The following is a 23,622-nucleotide window of genomic DNA, read 5'->3' as shown; positions in this document are numbered from 1 at the left end:
TCCTCCCTCTATGGGAGGGTCTTGGCCCCGACAGCTCTGGGAGCTATTTTAGGGTGAGGGGAGGAGAGAAGAGAGGGACAGCGAGAGCAGGGCCGACCTCCGCACGGGGCCGGGCCAGGGCTGGCCTGGCTGGTTCACAGCCCGGTGCTGACCCACTTCTCCAGGCCTCACACACTGGGGTCTTGTCTTCTGTCCCTGTCCCTGCCTTTTGCAGGGTCAGAGACAAGATGCAGTGGGTAGAGTGCTGGCTTGAGAGGCCTGAGGCTTGACTGGAGCCACTGGGCTGTGACTTTGGGTAAGAAGTTTCCTTGATCTGGACCCCTTTCCTGGGTCATAGATGAAGGTTGGGGCTGGACTGTGGTCTCTCAATCAGGGCTTCTTTGAGAGGCCAAGGGGCTGTCAAGGAGGACAGGTGTCAGGAGATCCAGCCTCCATCAGAGCAACTCGGCTTCTGTTTTAGACTTTTGCACGAGAGACTGCAAACCACAGGCGGGATGATGTCTAGTCAAGCTTCCATGGTGGCCCTGCACTCAGGCGGGGAGGCCACAAATTGTGGCAAGAGGGGCCAGGGCCCCCCATAGGCTGAAAGCCCAGGAGCTGAGGTTCAGTGTGCTCTTAACAGAAGAGGTGCAGCTCACAGAGGACACCGGGCATCTGAGAGAAGGGGAACAAGGAGCCTGGGTTCCAGGGGGCGGTATGGGGGAGGTCGCCTGAGGCAGGGCCACTGCCCCCACTCCTCCCGCATCAGTCGAGCCACTCTGAGCGCCCCACTGTTGCTGTCTCTCAAAGAGCTCTGAAGTGACCTTTCAGGAGGGAGGGTCAGATTACAGGCCAGCTTTGGCTAGGGGCCACAAGCCTGGAACAGGGGCCCCTGGGAACTGTAGTCCTGTGGCCCACAGGGGTAGAACTGGAGCATCCCCTACACATACGCACACACACACTTTTTTTTTTTTTTTGAGTAAAGGCAGATTTATTTAGAGAGATACATATTGCATAGAGTGTAGGGCTATTTCAGAAGGCAAGAGAAAGGCCATGAGGTGTGGGGTTTGGGTGCTCAGGTTAAAGCAGAAGTAGGTACGCACTCCATAGACAGAGTGCAGGCCATCTCCAGAGAGGCCCTCACACACACACACACTATTGGCCATGGTATTAGGTCTCCCCATGACACATCTGCTGGGTGAGTGAGTGGAGGCCTTCTCCCACTCATTTCTCCCACCTGGGGCCAAGCACTGGACAGGGATTTAGTGGGCCATGTTCACAAATGTGACCTCACCTGTAAAATAGGAGCCCCTGCACCCTTGGAACGTTACACCATTTGTCTTCATGGCCTGGCAGCTATAGACCCTTCCTTTTGAGGCTTTGGCTGCCCAATTCACTCCTGGTATACTGGCTGCAGCACCAATTCGCTGTGTGACCTTAGACTGGTTGTTTTACTTTTCTGAGCCTTGAATTCCTTCATGAAACGTATACTCACAAATGAGAATATCAATCCCTGCCTCCTCCAGCCACTGCCTCCTAATCTTGTGGAGGCAGACTTTGGATCCTGCTTTGTTCTTTGAGCAAATGGAGCCCAGGGCCTGGTGCTATTTCAGAGGATGCCTGGGCCTCCCAGTGTGGCGGATCGGTGGAAGGGGAGAACAGGGAGCTCTAGTCTGAGAGCCAAGGAAGGTGAGAGGCCTGGACAAGTGCAGGATGCCACTGAGATTCTGGTTCAGGGAAGGCCAAGCTGTTTTTAAGGACATTCTGAGCCACCACAGACCCAGCCCTGGAATCAACAGCTTGGTGTGGGGGCCAAACCCCAAGTCTTCCGATGGCCAAGCCCTGCTCTACCCCTGCCTCCAAACTGCATTGGTGCTGATCCTCCATAGTGTGTGCTTCAAAGTAGAGAAAAAGAGGAAGAAAACACCAAAACACACCTGCACCCGTTATGAGAACACAGAAAACTTTCTCTTAATCTTTCCTGCATTTTACAACTTCTCTTTTTTAAAGTCCTTTACAAAAGATGTATTTCAAAAAAGAGTGCCTGGTGTCCTTCTGGTCTCCTCACAGTCCCCACCCTCAGCCTTTACCCATGGGCTGTGTCTCTGCCGAGGTTCACTCCCCCTCCACCAAGCACCTGGTCTCCCGGCCAGCATCTCGGGCCGCCTGGCCTGTGGTTCCTTGTGGAGAGATGAATTCAGCTCAGAGGCTCCTTGGCACTGGTCCTCCCTCGATGAGGCAATGCATTAACCATGTTGTCGCCTCACACCCCAACTCGGGTAGCTTTGGCCCAAGCCTTCTTTGCACTGACTCCCAAGAGCCTGCAAGATTTTATTTTCCTGCCAGTAAGGACCTGCTCCTGACAGAGCATTCCTATCTTCTTAGCCTGCTCCCCGAGTCCATCCAATCTTTTCCAGGACTGTCCCCAACACTCTTCTCCCTGCTCATCCACTCAGCATTCACCCTCCTCCTGCTCTTAAGGCACTTGCTAAACTGGACATTTCTGTTGGGGAAGAAATGTACTTTGGACTGTTTTCTCCAACTACCTTTCTTGTGGGTTCTTTTGGTCCTTGTGTCAGTGGCCCCCACCCAAACTGTTTCCAGGCTTTTCCAGGGGTGAGGCCACCCCAGGAGCCCAGGCTTTATTTTGCATCCCCCAGCCCAGCATGATGGAAACTCGAAGACTCAAAGATCTCGTTTCCCCATGTCCTTCCCCCCTCACTCCCCTTGAGTGTTGCATGTGCAGATTCAAAGAACCCTAAAAGCACACTCTTCCAACCCCAACAAACTCCAGGCTGTTTATGTCCGACGGGATTTCTAATCAGATACCTGAACTAAACGTTATTTATGTCCAACTAGGTTTCTAAACAGAAATCCTGCTTCCTTCCTGGGACCAAGCTTGGGTTTCTCCAGAGCACTTGGCTGGGTCTCAGTAACAGAGCCCTAACGCTGACCTTTCCCAACTGACATTCTTCTCACTAACGAAGCTTTGAGGGGGTGGGGAGACACTGCTGCAGCAGCAGAAACAGGAATGACAGGGTCAAGCAAAGGGCTCTTCTCTACCCACGGTGCGGGGTCTCAAGGCAGGCAGGAAAGCACTCCTCCATCTCTCCGGTTCTGCCACAAAGAAAGATGCCTGCCGGGTTCTGCAGGCAAGGCCTTGCTGCTGTCTCTTCCATTTCAGGGCCTTGAGCTGCTTAGAGAAAGGCCAGAGACTGACGCTCTCACAGTCACTTTGTTACTCTCCAAAACCTTAACAAAGGCTGATGGCAGGGAGGGTGTGAGCACAGGAATGGCGCTGGCCCCAGGGGAGAGAGACGGGAGGAGATAGCTGGGCTGTGGTTAAGTCATTTATTGATTTTATTTCTAAAACCCACATAGCGCCACTTTGCCTCTTCCAGCGCTTCAAAGAGCTAATTAACCGCCCAATGAGCCCACCAGGGAAACCGGGCTTGTGGAGGAAGCAATGAGGTGAAGCCAAGGTCAAAGAGGGATGCCAGGCCCCAGGCCCTGCCCCCGTTCTGTCAGTTAAGGACAAAGAGAGACCATCTCCCTCTCCCTTTCAGTCCACCGAAGTTGAGGGCTTGCTGAGGGAGACCCAGTCAACACGCCTGGCTTCTGAGGATTCATTAACTCCTGCAGGCCTACAAGCAAAATACAGGCATCCCTGACAGGACCCAGACACCCAGGCTCTGCTCTGGATAAACAGCAGTGGCCAGCCCCAGCCTAAAACTGGAAAGTAGCCCAGGCCAGAGTTGTCCCCACTGGCCAGGGGCTGGGCAGCAGGAGCTTGCTGTCCCTCAGCCTCCCCGAAGGAAAGGCAGCCGGGGAAGGGCAGGCCCCAACACCTCTCCCCAGGGGCACTGCAGCACAGCAACAGCGGTGGCTGAACAAGGACCTCACCTCTCGTGGACAGACATGGACTTCCCTGGTGCTGTGACAGGCCCTGTCCGCTCCCCGACAAGAACGAACCGAACAGCATAGCCTGAGACCCTCTGCAAAGAAGTGCTTACAAAGCACAAGACAGGGCCCTTTCTCCTGCCCCCACCACTCCTTGAAGCTTGCACTGCTGGCAGGCAGCGAGTCACCAGCAGAGAAAGAAAAAGCCACTTGGCGGTTTTAATTTTAGCAGCTCTGAGCCTGACAGGCAGGATTAGTAGGCTTGACCTTTAGTGCTGATGTCTCCCCAGGACCAGAGCCTCAGTCAGGTGGCAGCTTCCAGGCACAAATCACAACTGGAGCTCACCAAATGTAGGGGTCCAAGCCCCAGGAAAAGGCCTTCAAAAGGACAGGGACCAATGAGTGAGGGAGGGAACCCTGGTTCTCAGCCATTAACTAGTAAACAAGAGTGAAAAGGTGGGGACGCCCACACACCAGCTTCCCCCAGCAGAACTACACAGGGAGGCTGGTAGGGAGCTTCCTTAATGAAGGTCCCAGAGGCTTCCCTGGGAGAAGGGGATAAGTGGGGCCAGGGGCTGAACACAGGGAAGGTAACTGGTGCTGCTGCTGCTGATGGCAGAGGGGGTTTAAGAGAAAAGAAAATAAACAGACCCAGAAAACCACACTGCTCTTTTATTCAATGGAACATCCCCCTTTAACGCAGTGTTGAATCATACACCGAAAAAAAAAGCCCAGAGAAATTTCTGCAGATAAACCAGTGAAGAGAACGCGCATTATACATTATTGTCAACATAATCACTCCATGAAGAGGGAAGGAAGAAAAAAGGAAGCAGAACAAAAACAAGGGGCTCAAACCCCTAGACACTGCAAAACATTCAGACGTTTGGGACTAAAATAAACTTTAAAAGGAAGCCTTCCAGGAAGGAGAGGAACAAATGGAATCTGAGGCAGCTTAGGTGCTCAGAGAGCGTGAAAAAGACTCTCTGGGCTGGCAGACAAGCCCAAGGTGGCTTAGGCACCCCACCTACCGCTGGCAGGGGTGCCAGGATGGATATGGGCTCTGGACCTGGGGATAAACCCACTACTCTACAAGGGTGGCAGAGACAAAACCTCACACTTAAAAGTAAAAAACCTCAGGGTGACTATGGCACCTTGAAAATCTTAGATCCAAAGAAACATCCCCCACCTCCCTCAACTAGCCCAACACTGATGGCCAAAAGCCTTTGCCTAAAAACCATTTGTTCCTCTCTCCTTAGAAAGAGAAGAACAAGGAATGAGAAGAGGGAAAGGAATCTAATTGCAGCAGAAGACCGGGGAGAGCATCTCCTTGGACGGAGTCTGAAGAAAAGAAAAGATAAGGAAATAACAAAGGAAAAAGAAAAAAATTAATAAAAATTTCACAATATGGAGCCAGCGTGTTCTGATTCCGTCCACAAAAATAACTCAGGCTGCTTTGCCGAACCATCCTGTCCACCAGGGGCGCTGCTGAGGCTGTCTGCCTGGAAGGGTCACCAATGGGCGCGGAAAGTCCTCACTCTCATGGCTCGGGCCATCGCTGCTGCGGGGAGGGATCCTGGCGGCCCGGTTTGGGGAGAGGCAAAGGGATTTGGGTGAGGAGAGAAAGAAGACAAAGAAGACACTCGATGCTACGGGGCGCCAGGAGAGCCCAAGCTGGCGCCCCTACTACCACCTGCCCGTTCCCAAGCGAGTCCTCAGTCGCTTGGCCCAGCCCGGTGCGTGCACACACACACATGCGTGCACACAATCACATGCGTGCGTCCCAATGTCTGGCTCCATATGGTGAGGTTCGGCGTGTTTAAACGAGACCAATTCTCTCTATATATAATATATATTTTCTTAAAAAACCGAGTCTAGTTCTGTGGTGGAGGCGGTGGGGGAGCTGGAGGCATCCCGAAGGGTGGCATGCCCGCCACCCCCATGCCCATCATGGTGACAAAGTTAGAAGGGTCCATGGGAGGCGGAGGAGGGGGGGGCGGGGCATACATCATGCCGGCGGAACCAGGCGGCGGAGGCGGCGGAGGGGGAGGGGCCCCGGGCGGCAGAGGCGGCTGGACCCCTGGGGGCAGGGGCACCATAGTGGGGTTGCCTTGCATCTGAGGGGCTCCTGGAGAAGCTGCGGCAGCCGCCTGCTGCTGTTGCCATGGCGGGATGGACCCTGTGCCAGCGCTCGTGGTGGTAGTCGTCGTATCTGGGGTGGTAAAGAAGCCCAAGGTCACACGCGCGGGGGCACACCGCGGCTCACTGCGGCTGCTGCCTTGGGATGGGGGGCGAGGGACGCCTGCTCCTTGCTTGGCATGCGGTACGGTGGTGGGGGGCGGGCAGGCGGGGCTGTCCTGGTGATGGGGAGTGGAGGGGTGGGCAGGACTACCCTGGGGTTAGCCTCGAGGTCTCTAGGCTTAACAGAGTAAGCCCTTTGTCACCAATGCCCCTGGAAGGGCTGAGGGGAAGGTACCAGACACAAGAACCGGCTCTGACATCCCTCCGCCCATCCGCCGCCACCACCGAACGCACATTCAACCTCAAGGCCACAGCTACCCTCCCCACTGCCTGGTCCCACCCCTGCAGTCTCTCAGGCCCCAGTCACATCCCTCTCCAGAGCATGCGTGCACCCTACCCCCAACCCTAGCCATAAGCATAGGCTCAGGCCAGCCAACAGCTCACACAGCCTGAGAGCCTGGACTTCTGGCACCCTACCTATGATGGCGGCCTCCCCCACCAGATCCCACAAACCTTTCCCCATAGACACCACGCCAAACATCAGCTCTCCTCCCCAAGACTCCGAGGGACCACAAGGCCCTTTCTGTTTACTCCCCAGCAGAGACCAGAGTCTCATCCCAAGGTGCCTGCCTGCCTGAGCTGTGAGGGTCTTTCGTTCCTCTCAGACCCAACCCCCCCAATCCCACCCACCCCCACAAGCCCAAAATATTCTACTCACTTTGCTGCCATGGCAAGGGGGTACTGGAAGCCATACTGCTGCTGGGCGGAGGGGGAGGCGGAGGCTGCTGCTGCTGCTGTTGCCATGGGGGAAGAGGACCAGAGGGAGGAGGCGGGGGCTGCCCACTGGGAGGCGGCGGCGGCGGCGGCATCATGCCCATAGGTGGCGGCGGCATCATACCTACAGGTAGGTGGAGATGAGGGTGAGGCCTCAGGAGAGGGATTTGCAACAGAGCCCCCACTCACTCCCAGGCCTAGGCAGGTGACACCCTCTAGTGAGCAGACAGCCAGGCTCCATTACCTTTTCCTTGATGCAGGCGATAGACCCCAGAGCCCACAGGCGTACTTCCCAGGTACTGATCTTGATGGAAGGAAAGAGCAGGGACTTAGCAGGACACTGGAACTGGCCAGGGAAGACGACGCCCCCACCAACAGCTTATTTAGTCACACAACTTGCAATCACTACCCTTACAAAAGTGGTTCTGGAACACTACCTTAAGAGGTAGGCTTGTGCCTACCCCACACAGAAATTCCTTCCTGAATTAGGATGGGGTCTTCCTCCTACTGGGGCCCGAGCCTTAGCAAATCTCAGCCCAATACCTGAACACTTTCAGAGTTTCCAGTCTGCAGCGACCTGATATAAACCCTTACTTATCCCAAAGCCCCAAAGTTTCTGGTCTGACACTTACTTACCCATTGGAGGAGGGCCATGGTGCCCAGGTGGGTGGGGGCCCTGGTTCATCGGTGGCGGCGGCGGCTGCATCCACGGGGGTGGGGGTCCATTAGGGTTGTGCTGCATGGGATGTCCACCATGCCCACCTGCCAGGCTGGGTAGTGGGTGTGGGAAACTGTGGGGGCCACCTCCGGGCCCACCGGGCCCACCTCCATGCATGCCGTGGTAGGGCCGACTCTCTGAAGGACCAGAATTCATCCAGGGTGGGCGGCTCTGCGTGGTGGACATGAGAGACTATGTGAGAGCACTTCCTGCCGATGTCCCTGCCTGCTCCCCCTGGTGGCAACACTGTTCTTTCGGCTACGCCACAGGACCAGAACAGAAGGACAAGCTCTTCCCTAACTGAGAGGTCCCCAAACATTCCTGACATCCCGAAAGAACAATGTTGCCAGCCATGTCCACCAGCCTGCTCTACCCAAAGCCCCTGGCCACAACCCTCAGTCTCTTAGGAAGAGAATAGGGGGCCGAGGCTGTTACAACCAGCCCCTGAAGCTCACCGGCGGAGGTGGGTTGTTGGCGGGAGCAGCAGGCCGAGGTGCACTGGCCAGAGGTGTGGTGGCAGGTCCAGAGGTGGAGCCTACAGATGCGGGCACGGGTGCCTCCCCCAGTTCAGCCATGAGGGACAAGTATTCCTTATCCATCCGTGCTTTATCCTGAGCTGACTGAGGGTCACCAGGCCTAAAGGTGGGGTGTGGAACACAAGAAGGGAAAAAAACTTATTAAAAAGGAAACTTTTACTGTGAGGAATCTACACAGAGGAAGTTTTGAGGAATCCAGTCACCCTTTCTAACCCCTTTTTCAAATTAGTCTCATGAGCTCTTCAGTTCCATGCCCAGCTCTGCATCTGGGATTACCATGTGTATTTCTGCCACAGCAGAAACCACTGGGGCAAGAAGAGAGGAGACAGTAGGCACCACACCAGCCAGGAAAGCACAGGTTTTTCCAAATAGCAAGTTTCATCAATTTCTACATTCCAGGTTTGAGAAGAAAAACCTATACAAGGCTGAAGCAACTACCAGACCATTCTTAACAAAGCTTTTCCTAGCTGCCACCCAAAGTCAAACAATGTTGCCATCAAGTGCTGGTTCCCAAATGGTCAACACACCATAGGTTGCTCAGTCTTCTTACACCAATCTCAAGTAGCAAATGGAAATTAATTTAATACTGAGCCACAGTGAACAAACACCCAGAGGGAAGTTTCCAGTTTTCCTGGGCTCAAGATGAACAATAGAACACGGGTATTCAGCACTGGCCATTTCTAATCTTTCTGGGCTTTAAATCACACCATTACAGACCACATTCACAGAAGGAAGCTTCTCTTGGATCTATAGGTAACAGGAACCAACCCATGTGCTCAAGAGCCGACTTGTACACCACGGGCTACCTAGAGACAACTACTCCCTCACCTCTGGAATTTGCAATCAGAAGCAATGTGGCCAGCCCCTCCACACTTGGTACACACTGTGGTATTGGTAATGCTGCGGGTTTCCGAGCTCTGCCAGGGTCTTAAGATCCTGTTGAAAGAAAAAAGTCACCTTGAGGGCTATGGTCAATCACCCTCCTTCCACAGGTTTTTCAGGCTTCTGTGCCCTCCTCTCTAAACCAACCACACACCTGTTATCGTCTTCCCGAAGGGTTCCATTCAAGCGAGCCAACTCTCGAAGCTGCATCTTCCGTAGATCGTTCTGGTCCTCAGGGGTCTCAATACCCTGCTTCAGGATGTTCCTTATCTGGTGAAGATGCCACAGGCCCAGTTATTTAAGTCCCAGGACTATCGACTACTACCTAGATTTCTGGCAAAAGGCTTCCTTTCTGGCTCCCTCACCTGTTCCACGGCTTTCTTCACATTCTCCATAGTATTGGCAGTAACCAGGGCATGAAGTGGTTCATCTTCTCCTGGCAGCATCTGGCCATCTTTGCGCCCGACCTTCCCTTCTTTCACAGACCCTTTCCCCCGGATCATAATCTTGGCGTTACACTCCTTCTCTATGTTCTTCAAGGTGTTCCCTCTACCAGAGGCAGAAAAGATCATTGCTATTACACACCTGAGACGCCAATTCACGTGCCAGAGGGGATCATTAGGCACTGGTAGGATACTGTGAGTGTAGAGAACTGGATTTTCCCACCAAGAGCTCCATGATCTCTAAGTTTTAAGGTCATAGTCACAGCAATCCTCAAGATGTGACTTCTCTGCGGTAAAATGGGGAAGTTAAGAAATTTCCTCAAGGAAAGGCTTGAACTTACCCAAAGTGAACATCCTACCAAAAATAGGAAGGAGAGCCACCAACGGCACCCGATTAGGCCCAAGACAGACGCATGTCACAGGTTCTTAGGAACTCTACATCCCACAGGATAGTACTTACTCACCTGGGCCCAATCAGCAGCCCCACAAAGTTGATTTCTGGATACTCATCTTGTGGAATCATAACTTTATCACTCACACGTGTTGCTGGAGGTCTAAGAAAGAAAAGATTCATAGACACTGCACATTTCTGTGATGACACAGGTAACTGACAACTCTTCTAGAAATAACCCTTGGCACCACGTGTTAATTAACAGGTGAGTGGGGGTTAAGGGATAGTTAGTACTAAAACTGTTCTACCACGGACCACATCCCATCTGCAGGTGTCCTTGTCCCAGATCACCTAAGCCTTCAGCTTACTTGTAATCTGCAGGTGGCTTGAAATCAGGGTTCAGAGCAACCATTTCAGTGATGAGGTTATGCCGCTCCTCTTCCAGCTTCTTGCGGGTGCGGAACTCGCGAGTGTTGAGCCGCTTCCCCTCACTATTGTAGATGGGCTCAGGGGAAGGGGACCTGTGGGAAACAGACGACCGTTACCGCTCTGCCTTCACTTTTCTCTCATCCCCATAGGGCTAAAATAAGTCTTCCCCTGCCCCTCTGCCTCTCAGACCCTAACACAACATTCTTCGGAGGAACCAACCATAACGTGTGCTATTCAAGATCGTGTGGAATGGGGAGGTGGAAGCTGGCTTAGCATTAAGGGGGACGGGGATGTGTGTGAGAAAGGAAAAAAATTGTTCTGCTTCTAAGTGATGAGGGGGGAAAAAAGTCTGTCCTCGGGGAAAATCTTTAGGACTATAAATGGCAAGGACAGTATCACCTTCTGGGTTCCTCTTGCCAAATGAGTTTTCTTTCATTTGAAAAAAATTAACAATATTACAACTTTATGAACCACGAAAACCCCAAGTTTAGGTAAAATGTTAACTCCTGCAGAGCTCATGCCCTATCAGGAAGAATGTCTGCACCCCTGTCACATGGTAAGTACGAGCTCTTTAACCCAATGCAACTGGGACTCAAGGCTACTGCAGCTACTTGGCCCCCACAATGGAGAGAGATGGTTCAAGGCTTCGTCTCTGCTTTTCCTTCAATGGCCTGGCTGGCTGCGTCCAAGGCCCAGGAGTCAACCTGTTTTCTGGCTGTTCGAGGTTAGGGAGTCTGGGTAGAGAAAAATGTTAAATTGCTAACGCAGCGTCTGAGAGAGGCTGCAAGTGCAGATTTGGTCAAGTACTTGTCTAGGGTCTGAACCTGCAAACGGCAAGGGGAAAACCTATGATTCTCCACCAGAGTTTACAAGTCCAGAAAGCAGATTTTCTCTCTCTCTCTTTTTTTAAGGAATAAAATGCTGTTGCTACAAGTAAAAAATAGTAATGATAAAATGGTCAGTTTACCACAGCTGGATTTTGCGGTAACAAAAAAAGAGAAGTTACACTCCTAGAATTCTGAGTTAAGATTACAAAAAGGATCATAGCTTGATATTCTGAATGAAAATTTAGTAGCAGCTGCAAGAAGGGAAGAGACCATGTGGATCAGGTTATTAAAAAAAAAAACATCCTGAAAATAGTCAAGACTCCTATACCCTTGGTTTAGTTGAGAGAACCTTGCCTAGTTGGAGAGCAAGGACTGAACTCGGCTGCTCCCACTGTCTTCAGCCTAAAGGGAACCATGTCATACCACGTTACACACACGATGGAATAAAAGGTCAGGTTTGTTCATGGCTAATGACGGCTAAATGATACCTCCGTTTCTAGCATCTGTATAAACTGTTAGCACAATCAAATAATAGTGAACAAAAGCAAACATACCCCAGCTCATTAGACTATCATCTTATACATTTACATCTATAAAAGATTTTAAAACATTTTTAACTTAAGCAACATCAGTATAGCATAAGTGGCTTAATATTGAGAATACACCTTCTTAAATAATCTTAAGAAACTCATGCATTTCCCTCCAACCTGGGCTCAAAAGCAAAACCATCAGGCATTAGGGCCTCTTTCAAACTGAATACAAGGGAGGAAAAAAACCTCTGCTCTGGTTTTATTTCTAACATGCTTGACATTTCTAATTCCTACCCCATAGCTGTCTAGAGTTAAGCATTTCTGGCTGATCACCAAAGTAAGTTTTACCAGTATGAAATTGGTCATTTAAAGGCCTCACAACAGTGTAACCTCTTTCCAAATTGTGGATGTGAAAGGCAAAAGTCAATATTCTAGAGGTCAGACTGGCCCAACTTCTTCACTTCAAACAGGCATCATATTGATCAACTAAATTCTAATCCCAATTCTCCAGGAAGCAAAGGTTTGTTAAAAACTCAACCTTTTGAGGAACTGCCTGGTAACCTGTAGACATATTAAAAGGAAAAAGGCCAAAAAGGCACTCAACAGTTGTGGTCTACAACCTACAATGCAAATCTTTAAAAAAAAAAAAAAAATCAAAATATAAAACACAACACAACCCTCCAATCAATATCTATAGGTGAAAAAATAATAAATTTAATTAAGCAAAATTAGAATCAATATACAGAAATAAGTTGATTTGTTTCCTGACAAAGGGCAGCAGAAAGATGCTTAAGTGAGTGATTTCTAAAAACATCACATCATCTTCCTGATTGAACTATTGAGTAACAAAAACTAGAACCAATAATTTTTAAAGGAAAGTGTCAACTACACTGCATGCACTAAAAGAAATTTAATTAAGAGGGAAGCATACTGCCCTTCTGTTAAATGGACCAGATTTTAGCTGTTCAATTATCAGCCTGCCAATAAAAATTCCTGTTTAAAACGTTCACTTCTCTCAAACAGACTTTTTACTTTTCAGAGGTGGGAGAAACTGTAAACTGAAATATGACAACAGCTGTTGGAGGACAACACTCCCCTTAAAAAAAAAAAAAAAAAAAAAAGGTAATTTAGGGTTGGTTGCTTGCCTTCCCAACAGGTGAGAATATTCTGGCCCCTCCCAACACCTCAGGCAATTGGCCAAGGCTGAAAATTAACTGGCAGTGAAGGAAGTTGGTTAGAATCTCATCTATTTTAAAACCATGTCAAAACCATGAGCAGAAGATTGCAGCACTGAGTTGACCAGACTGAGTTTCTAGCCTGCTCAAACTCAAGTGATGCTCAAAAATATTCTTAATCCCTGAATTGTGTAGTACCTGTGAGGAAAATTCTATAGCCTGGGCTTTCAGCCAAAGCAGGTACTGAAAAAGGTTGGTTAATGGGCCACCTCACTGTCCCTACCAGTGGGTAAATCAGGTTAAAATCTACATGCTTACCAATTGAAAACCAGTTGTCCATTTTCCTGTAATTTTTGATTCTGCTAGTAATTAAATTTCATCATTTCTAACTGAAGACTGACCATATATACTGCTAATTTACACTCCAGTCCCCAGAATGGTCAGAATACCAGTTGTCTTACTAGGATTTTATTGAACTGACACAACATGTTGCCACCAGTAAAATGTATTGAGAAAAAGGTAAAAGCGTTACTGTCAGCTGGTTAAAACTGTTTCCCAACCTGTCCTCAGGGTTAGGGGGGATGCCCAGGTCTCCTGTGCGCAGTTTACGAGTCAGGTCTTCTATCTGCAGTTGCACTGGAAGAAACCAGGTTAGGAAAGAAAAAAAAGGATGGAAAAAAGACAATGTTACCAAAAAACATCTCAAATCTCAACAACAAGCATGAAGAACTCGGAGACTTTGAAAGGGACGACTGATCAGTGAACACATTGAGGCAAAAACCCCCAACCACTTATCGGCAGGAGTCCATTTACATCTATAAATATTTTTCACTCCAAAATGGTTATCACTTAAGGAAGCAAACAGTTTGTTGGAAGAGGGGTTAGCAGTAGACTATTCACTAACATCAAAGCAATTATTTGGAGGTATTTCACCTCTCCCTCCCCACCAAGGCTTGCTATACAATTGGTATCCAGAACCAAACCATATGTTATCACCAACACCCTGTTTCCATCAAATTACTTTCTCAAGTGCAAGACTCTTGAGTTTTTCTTCATTAAATATTAAACACAGCCCAAAATGAAACTCAATTAACATGGGACAAGGAAAAATATCAGTTGAGCAAAGATCATTTTCAATGATACCAGGCTTGAAATTCCTTAAACCAGTAAAACATTTAATAACCATTTCAACAACCTTATAGAAGTTTGTACACAGTCCTTATGCATAATCAGATCCATACTAGTAAGGATCTCCCAATACCTGTTGCTTGTATTCAAATTTTATGACAATCCATATACCTTAATAAACCAGTTAACCATAAAATGCCAGAAGTCTGTTTTTAGACTTGCTCCTTATGCGGGGAATAAAAGTAGGTAGGGGTGCAGAAGATGGAAAATGTGGCTCAAGGAGAATATATGTGGCCCTCAGACCTTGACAGATGAGGCTGTATGTGAAAAAGAGATGAGGGTTTCACAAAAGTTCAGTGACTGCAGGGAAATATTACTCAGATGATTTCTCAAAATATTGGGAACTGCAGAACCAGATCGCTTTCTTTATCATGCTGAATAACCGCCTGTTTCTTACCTTTGTGGCATCTGAGTGTCCTAAGCACGCATCTCTAATAAGGGAAAGTCTTACTGGTTTGGGTTAAAGTTGAGTTGGCTCCAAGAATTAACTCATGTCTAACCCCAGACACACCCTTCTAATTTTAAATACATTCCACAGGGCTACAACATAACCATTCAAAATCTGAAGAAGTGAAAATCCACATTAATATCAAGAGAAGATACTGAGGACATTCTGTACAAGGCAGCATGAGAGACAGAGACGCAGTAAGACACACATGGGCCCGAACGTTCTTTTATGCCAGAAAAAGTTCTGACTTGGTGTTCAAGTACTAAGTCAAGTACTTCAGGTGAAAGTAACCTTCATGGAGGTAGGCAGTCCTCTTGACTGGGACTGTAGCGGTATGGGATCTGACCTGAGTAAACAGTAGCACCTAAATCAAAAAGAGGCTATTTTCCTAAGAGCCGAGACCTACACCAGCCTCAGCTTTGATTCTAACTACTTTGATTATAGCTATAAATAAGCCCTTGAGGGCCCAGAGCAATAACTCCCTCCGCAGGAAAAGAATCGGAGATGTAAATTGTTTTTTCCCATTTTCTACATCTGCTTGTGTCCTTGGAATAGCACTCCACTAGGGACATTTTCATAAGGTTGTCAAGACCTGGACCAGTCAAATATGAGACGTAACGGGGTGGGTGGGAGGAGATTGAAACAGTGGGAAAAAAAGATTAGTATTGTAAAAAGGTGATAGACAATTCCAACACCTCAGAATTCTCAGCAGTCTAAAAACATGAGAGATTAAGATCCTCAACAACAACAATGTGCCAGCCTTGAAGATTTTTATTCATGAAGGCCACAGCCTCACAGGTCTAGGAGGCATCTGCCCTAGTGTACTCCAAAGGGGATGTTTATTTGGTTAGTAGGTAATGTTTACCAAGTGAATTCTGAAACAGCTCCACAGGTACATAAAGGTAAAACTTGCATTAAAGACGTATTTTTAAAAAAGGTAATTTTGAGATTAACTTCATTACTACTGTAAACAGTCAATCTTAATTCTCAAAGTTTCCCAACTGTTAAGATCTATTATCCTAAATACCTCATTATTCCATATCCAAGCAGTATCCCTTTCCCAGCAGAATTCTTTAGTAGTAAATACAAGAGCCCTCATTTTAAGACAGCTCTCCAAAGACCAAGCCAGAAAAGACACTGAAGGAAAGGTTAAATTCAACAAAATGGTAAAAAGGGGTGCACTGTAAACACTTTCAGAACCGAACCACTTTTTGATTGAGTTCCCCCCTTTCAGAAAGTACCTAAAAAAAAAAAAAATAAAAGACCACATTTTAGGGAAGGGAGAAATATGAAATTACGGTGAAAGGTCATGCTGTGAAAAGGTACTCAGTTTACAATACCTGCAGTGTCCTCCACTGGGGCAGTGTCCAGAGAGGCATTAAGACACTCACCTCATCAACTGGCAATGAACAGCAACTGAAGGGGGTAGTGTGTGTGTTTGTGTGCTGGACTGGGGACTATTCTCACTCCTAACTGGGCCCCTCTATCCTCTGGCACTCATGGAGAACACCATTATTACAAACAGACCAAAACAAAGAGCTACAAATGCAAGACTCAAAGAGCAAAAACTGATGGATTATATCAAAGTCACAAGTACACCCGATCATACCTCTCAGAAAAAAAGAGAAAACTTTAAAATCTCAAATTTTCAAGAAATAAAACGTTGCTCAGAACATACTCTAACAATCTGAAAATGCATTTGGGTGCAGAACGTGTATTTACCTATATAAGCTCTTTCTTGTTCCCGAGTAAGTCCAGGGGGAATAACTGTAGGCATTCCTGGAATCACAGTCTTCTGTTCCATTGTGTCTTGGTTCCAGCGGCTTCTCTTCCGCTTCTTACTTGGGAAGTCTAAAGGAGATAAAGTTCATCAGATGCAAATGAAAAGCAGCAGAGAAACCATGAACAGGCCGTTTAGGATGCTTATGACACTATAGACAACCTCAGTAGACTGTGAAACTGAAAACCTAAAATGGAAATGGCAAAGGATGGAAGACAAACCTGAGGAGTCAAGAGACATATGGCCACTAGAAGGGGACCTGGACCTGGGTCTGAAAAGTTAAGATTTCACTTTTTTTGTCCACAAAAGTTCTGTGATGTAAACAAGATAAATTTCGATGTGTAAAGCTACAAATAATGAAATAAAATGTTTAGAAGATACATACTACATCTGGTTCATGAATGCCTTAAGAGCTCCAAGGAACAGAAGAGCAGAGTGAATATTTAGACAAGTCTATAAAACAATATGGGGGCCTGCTGGCTCCTCCCACCTCCACCTCTCCACCAATCATCTTTCTAAAGGGGCCAGTATACAACTAAACCCATGGCTTCTAAGTCAAGAAATCTCAATTCTTCAACAAGATCACTTTTTTCTCTGAAGTTTAGCCAAGATCAGCATTCAATTTTCCTGGTCAGTTGAATACTTAGTGTCTTAAGGGTTTATCAAAAGTTCGACAAAGAAAAAGCTATAGGATAGTAGCCAAAACCCCATCCCTAGTACACAAACAGAAACACCTTAACACTTGGTACACAAGACTTCTACTTCTCAGGGGCCAGGCCCAGGGGGAAGGCCTAAAGAGGAGAAGGTGTAGCAGACTTCTTCAAAGTAGATACAGGGAGATTAGGGAAGAAACAGAATTCCCTCCCCCAAAGAGCCACACAAAAAAATCGGGCCCAACCATCGTCTTAAGACTTTCAACTTCTTTGGTTCTCTGTAGTAAAAATCCTGCCTTACTGCGTAAGTAGAGAAGCTAGTCTTGGTACTTTTCTCCCTTTACGGCTCTACAACCAAGGAAGAGAATGCTCCACGTCGTTGACCCTTTCATACCCTCCAGACATGAACTCAGCACGCCATCCCCTAGAAGACCCCCTCCACAACGTCTCCCCTACACTACAGGCGGAGAGCAACAGGGAAACGTCTCCCCGCCTCGCTTTTGGTAGGACCGCAAAGCCTGGGCTCCACACTGCGCCTGCGCGCAACAAACCTCCCGCCGTGCCCGCTCCCTCCCCTAACGCGCGTGCGCACTCGAGGCCCGAGAACCAGGCCGCGCGCTCCGTGGCGCCTCCGCCCGGGCCTCCCCGTGCGCGCGCGCGCGCGCCCCTGCCGCGTGCAGCCGCCGTCGCCGCCGCTGCGCGCCCCTCAGCCGGCCGGGCCCGTCCGCGCGGCGCTTCTCGCGCTCTCTCGGCCCGACTCACCTCCTCCGCCGCCGGCCGGGCCCGGCTGCTGGTCCTGACATGGCGGCTGGGGTGGCGGCGGCGGCTGCGGTGGCGACACCCGCTGGTAGAGCGGCGGCGGAGGGGGCGGCTGCGGCGGCGCGTACGAGGAGCCCGGAGAGGGCGGCGGCGGCGGCTGCTGGGGAGGCGGGGGGGGCGGGGGCGGCGGCGGCGGCGGCGGCAGTGCCGCGAAGGGGAAGGCCGCGGTCAGGGCCCCCACCGAGCCCACGGGCGGGGGCGGCGGAGGCCCGGGCACCAGCAGCCCCGCCCCAGGCCCGGGGGCAGGCGGTGGCCCCGGCTCGAAGTCCCCTTTAGGACCAGGAAGAGGGGGGAGGCCGGGGGGGCCCAGCTTACCCAGCGGCGTGGCGTTCGCTCCGGTCGCCATGGCGCCCCAGGGGACCGGCACCAGCGGTTCCTTTTCGGCAGCGGCGGCTTCTCCTTCGCGAATCTTCCGGGGGGGGGGGACTTGACTGCGCTGCCGCGGAACGCGCGGACCCCGTCCTCTCACGCGGCGGGCGGCGGCGGCGCGAGACGCACAAAGAGGGAGGAGAGAGGGCGCAGCGGGGGCGGGCCGGGGGCGACGGGGCCGGGGCCTGGATTGGGTCGGGCCGAGGCAAGGGGTTGGAATCGGCGGCCTACGATTGGTGGAGCCTTAACTCTTCTCGATGCGCGCTGGGATTGGCCGGACCGTTAGGCCCGGCGAGGAAATGGCGGCCGAGCTTGGAGAGCTGGGAGGTGTCGCAGCGCGCACTTCATTTGTTACTGCGCGAACTGAGCTCGGAGTCCAGAGAGGAGGAGATAGGGTGGGGCAAACTCTATGACATATGGGGCCAAGAGCTCTCTCATTGGCTGGAGTTGAAGGAGTCAACCAAGCTCGGTTGCGTCGTACTGTCATGAGATTGGCTGTCACTGATTAGATTTTTTTCCCACTCCCCCGAGGAGTAGTTTCCCTGGGTTTAAGCTAGAGGTCTCGGCGGAAAAGCCCAAACTGAACGAGATTTAGGGTCCGGGAGGAGTGGTGCAGGAGCGCGCATGCGTAGGTAGGGCAAACCCCACTCTCAGCCCCTGGCTTCACGGTCGACCCTCCGGTTCGGCGCAGAAGCCCTAGGTGACGTTAATTCTCGATTCCCATGGTAACCCGGAACCTAGGGACAAGGGAGGGGCTGGCGCGCGGCTGTAAACCAGATCCGTTGACGACTCAGGTAAAAGGAGATTTCCTGTTTTCTTTGAAAAAAATGAAAAGAGGAAAAAGCTATAAAATAGAGTCTTATTGAAGGATTAAAAACGGTGTCTGAGCCTACTGAAGTACACATATCTTAGATGGAAAGCAATATGAAGTCAGTTCCAAAGTCAGTTTACAGATACAGATGCATTTTGGTTAGAATCCCATGAGGTTGGGCTTGATTAAGTCATCCTTAAGTCATATAAAATAATAACTAGGAAATAGTGGGGAAACTTGTAAACGAGGTTGAGGAGGAGCTTGCCTTTACAGATAATACACACAGTATAAAAGACACAACAGTGAAACAATGTGATATTGTTGTAGGAAAGACAGCTCAGTGCAACAAAATAGCGTCCGGAAATAGATTCCCCATATATAGGTAGAAATACCACAAAAATAATAGAAAATGAGCAAAGACTATGAATAGGCAAGTCTAAGAAGAGCAATTCCAAATAGCCAGAAAACATCAAAGGGTACCAACATCCCAAACAGGGAACTGCAAATTAAGGTGATAATCTTTAAGTAACCATCAAATTGCAATAAATAAATAGTGCTAACACCTACTGTGAGTTCTTTTTTGGAAAAGCATTGTTATCTATGGTATCCCTTTCAAGAAAAATTTAAAAAACCTTTCAATGTAGCAGCCCCACTCCTGGGAATCTGTCCCAAAGAAAGGCACGTGATTATGTAATGTATGTTCAAAGTCTCCTACTGCACTTACCACAGCATTGTTTGTAATGGCAAAAACCTGGAAACAAAGTGAATTACCATCAATACGTGAATGGGTGAATAAACTACATTATCCATAACCTGAATTAGTAGGCAGCCTTGAAAAGCAGTTAATCCATACCTACGACCTAGAAGGACCTCTGTGCTGTATTGCTGTTAATAAGAAACAAAGTAGAGAAATATGCATTACACGATCTTGTTTTTGTAAAATGAACAGTCTCTATATGTGTGTGCATGTTTGCATGTGATTATATGAACATAGAGAAAGCTTTGGAGGATGTACAACAAGTCATCAGTAAAGACACTGGAGAGGGAAACAGGTACTTGGAAGTTATCCAATACATGTTAAGAAAATATATTTTAAAATGTTTTTCATATTTTATAAAAATGTGTGAGGTGATCGCATTTATATAACATTATATAACATACAAAGAAATGCACTGACAGGACAATCACCAAATTTCCAATGGTGGTGGGACCTCAGGTAGTTTTTACTTTCCCCCCCATTTCTATATATTATTTTTAACTTTTTATACTAAGAAAGTATAATTATATAGTAAAAAGTTAATATTGTGGACAAGAAAACAAAAATATAAAATGTTAAAGTCATCTGGAAAAGAAGGAAAAATTAATTTATTCAGTAAGTACAACAAATTCTATGGAGGAGGAGAGAAAAGCAGCATTCAATGTCTGAGAAGCTGAGTGCAAAACAGCTTGGTGGATACCATAGTAAATAAAATTCAGCTCCTGCTTTCCAGAAAATCATAGTCTAGCAAAGGACACAGACTAATGCACAAATAAAAATGTGCTATTAATGCTAATCATACCATCATACTAATAATGGTAAAGGCTGCAGCTGTGACTGTCTCATGGGACAGTCATTTTCACTGCTTTCTAGTCTTTTCCTTTTATCCAGGATTTCTATGAGAGTTTTAAATTACCAAGTTAAAATATTTTGGTTGTCTTTTATTGATTTCCATTGTTGTTAGATTTTGCAGAATATGGCCTTAAAAATCTCTACTCTTAAAAAAAAAAGTACAATTTCCCATGTACTCAACTATATAATCAGTTTTTGTTAAGTGTTCCAAGGACAAATGAATAGCTAAGAGTTTGGATGTTTGCTACTCCAGGCTCTGAGTTCTTTTACACGTAGTAGCTCATTTCATCTTCACAACCAACTTCAGAGAGGATATTATCTCTAATTTATAGATGAGAAAACCCAGGCACAGAGAGATTAAGTAACTATTCCAAGGACACACAATCTACCAGTATGGTCTACTGTTCCAAGACTCCAACTTGGGCAGAACAGGATTGAAATATAGGCAATGCCATTTTGTGGCTGAGGACCATTGAGCAAATTCTTCCCAGGTTTGAGGCAACTTGGGAATTCTCCAGACCCAGGCCAGCCACCCACCAGCTAGCCATTGGAGAAGTCATTTAATCTCTCTGGGCCTCAGCCTCTTTGTCTGGGTGGCCATGCAGACATTACTGCCACCCTACAGGGTGCTGTGCTGATTCAGTCAGATCAGAGGGCACAGTTGGTTTTAATGGGCTATCTCCTGAACTGTGGGGTCAAAAATTTCACACAGATACCTCCTGAATTTATACCAGGGTGCACTATAATAAAAAGTATGTTATCTGGCCTTTGTCCCCAGATCCTTTCGCAGAGCTTCAAAAACTCTTGGGATTTCCTGAGTGATAGGAGTGTCTTTCATTATTCATAATGAGCCCCTTTGGACCATACCTGTCTAAGCTAATAGGGTGACTCGTTGCCAGCTCTGGGGCCTTGAGAGGGCTGCAAAATGGTGGCTGGTCACCAGAAAAACCAACCAATTTTCAGCCCCACCCCCCCACCTCTGGGTACGGGTGAGGGGCTAGAGAGTGCGTTCAGTCACATGACCAATGACTGATTCACCCATGCCTGTGTAATAGAGCCTCAATAAAGAACTCTGAATGAGGTTTGGAGAGCTTCCAGTTGGTAAACATATTAACGTGACTGGAAGGGTGATGCACCCTGACTCCATGGGTCAGGGCACAGCTCCTGGGCTCAGGACTCTTCCGGACCTTGCTCCCCGGTGCATCTCTTCATCTAACTGTTCATTTGTAGCCTTTAAAATAAAAACGGTAATTATAAATATAGTGCTTTCTTGAGTTCCATGTGTCATTCAGGTGAATTATTGAACCTGAAGGTGGCGGTGGGGACCCCCAAATTTGTAGCCAAGTTGAACAGAGGTATGGGTAGTCTGGAGACCCAGGACTTGCGGTTGAATTCCTTAACCTGTGGGGTCTTCGCCAACTCAGGGTAGTTCATGTCAAAATTGAATTGAATTGTGTAACATCCAGTTGGTGTCAGAGAATTGGTATTGGACTGTAAAAAGTAAGAAGTTTTGGTCCCTTACTACTAATCCTTGGCATTTTCTGTCTCTTAGCTCTAGTCTGGTGGTTCAGAAACCCCAAGCTCCTGGCAGAATTGAGAGGTAGTATCATGGAGTTAGCTGAGCCTGAGCCTGGAGGGAGCAAATCCATGGCTGTTTGCCCACATGTCCAGCCTTTGGAGAGCCCCACACATGATTCCATTGTCCGAATTAGGAATGATAATATCTACCATGGAGTGAGCAAAGTGATGCACCAAGTACTTCAAATAACCATACACCTACCATATGACCCAGCCCTTCCACTCCAGAGCGTTTACCCAAAAGAAGTGAAAGTATACATCCACAAAAAACATGTACATGAATGTTCATAGCAACTTTATTTGTAATAGTCCAAAGCTGGAAGTAGCCCAAATGTGTACCAACAGGTGACAGCTAAACAAACTGTGGTACATCCATATGATGGAATACTACTTGGCAATAAAAGGAATGACTTAATACATGCAACAACATGGCTGAATCTCAAAGTAATGATGCTTAGTGAAAGAAGCCAGATAAAAAAGGAGTACATACCGTAGGATTCTATTTATATAAATTCTGAAAAATGCAAATTCATCTATAGGACAGAAAGCAGATCAGTGGTTACTTGGGGATAAGGCAGCAAGGAGGAGCAAGAGGGCGTGGTTACAAAGAGGAAGCTTTTAGGGTGATGGAGATTTCGTTATCTTGATTGTGATAATGGTCTCATGGGTATGTATATGTGTGAAAGTTTTCAAGTAGTACATTTTTAATGTATGCAGTTTATTGGATGCTGGTACACCTCAATAAAGTTGTATTTTTAAAAGCAACAGAAGAAAGCAACTACGGAGAGGGTTCTGCCCATAGTTTGGCACCAAACATGGATTTCTTTATCTCCATCTGATTTCATCATCCAGGAAAGGATTATCTTGGCTTTTCTGTTTGTTTTTAAGCCATTATAGGGGTTTTTGAGTGATTATTTTAACATAGCTAAACCTACAAATTTAGTATTTGATACACACAAAAGGATGTGTGGAACTTCATGTGAGTTAGGAACTGAGCTATAAATTGAACACCCATGAGAACCAAGATATTACCAATACCTTTGCAAATTCCTGCAGTCCTTCCTTACCCCATTCCCACTCCCCTCACAGGAACCATCATTTTGAATTTTGTGCTTTTTCTTCCCCTGATCTCCTAATAGAATTTTTATCACATGTGCATAAATCACCAATTGATGGCTTTGTTTTGCTTGTTTTTGCTTTGTTTTGATCATACTGCATGTCATTTTTTGCAATTTGGTGTTTTCATTCAGCATTACATCTGATTCATCTCTGTTGTTGCATCGTGTGTATTCTATTTCCAGTCCTCCTAACACCCTCCAGTTAGACTTAGGATATGGTGTACCTGGGGAGAACACAGCTCAGCAAGCTCACTCAGTCCAGGGGCCCAACTCTAGGGCCTCCTCTGCTCCATCATAACACGCTCATTCCTTCACCTAGAAACCATGACTGAGGGCTTTCTGTGCACCAGGCAGTGACCAGGTGCTGGACATGCCACAGTGGGCACAGCCAATCCCCTGCTATCCTAAAGTGCACATCCTGGTTTTC

General features: G+C 47.9%; 1 protein-coding gene across 11 annotated transcripts; it reads right to left on the bottom strand.

Moving 5' to 3' along the window:
- Positions 1 to 4,535: 4,535 nt before the first annotated feature.
- On the bottom strand, positions 4,536 to 18,441 carry SF1 (splicing factor 1). Of its 11 annotated transcripts, none has more exons than XM_064492160.1 (14): positions 17,654 to 18,441; positions 16,181 to 16,309; positions 13,383 to 13,458; positions 10,230 to 10,382; positions 9,935 to 10,024; positions 9,393 to 9,576; positions 9,182 to 9,297; positions 8,974 to 9,081; positions 8,065 to 8,245; positions 7,528 to 7,801; positions 7,136 to 7,195; positions 6,836 to 7,015; positions 5,884 to 6,088; positions 4,536 to 5,452 (listed from the first exon to the last, which is right to left on the bottom strand). In XM_064492160.1, the coding sequence occupies exons 1-14, from the start codon at positions 18,054 to 18,056 to the stop codon at positions 5,323 to 5,325; spliced, it is 2,289 nt and encodes a 762-aa protein (XP_064348230.1). In that variant the 5' UTR covers positions 18,057 to 18,441; the 3' UTR covers positions 4,536 to 5,322. The 11 variants fall into 11 exon arrangements, with proteins under 11 accessions (XP_064348230.1, XP_031304417.1, XP_064348231.1 ...); XM_031448557.2 differs by having other exon boundaries at positions 18,026 to 18,439; XM_064492161.1 differs by lacking the exon at positions 5,884 to 6,088.
- Positions 18,442 to 23,622: the final 5,181 nt, after the last annotated feature.

This window comes from Camelus dromedarius, chromosome 12 (genome assembly GCF_036321535.1).
Source record: "Camelus dromedarius isolate mCamDro1 chromosome 12, mCamDro1.pat, whole genome shotgun sequence".
In the NCBI taxonomy this organism is placed as follows: Eukaryota; Metazoa; Chordata; class Mammalia; order Artiodactyla; family Camelidae; genus Camelus; species Camelus dromedarius.
Note: the sequence above shows the minus strand (reverse complement) of the source record. Positions and strands in the feature narration are given on the sequence as shown.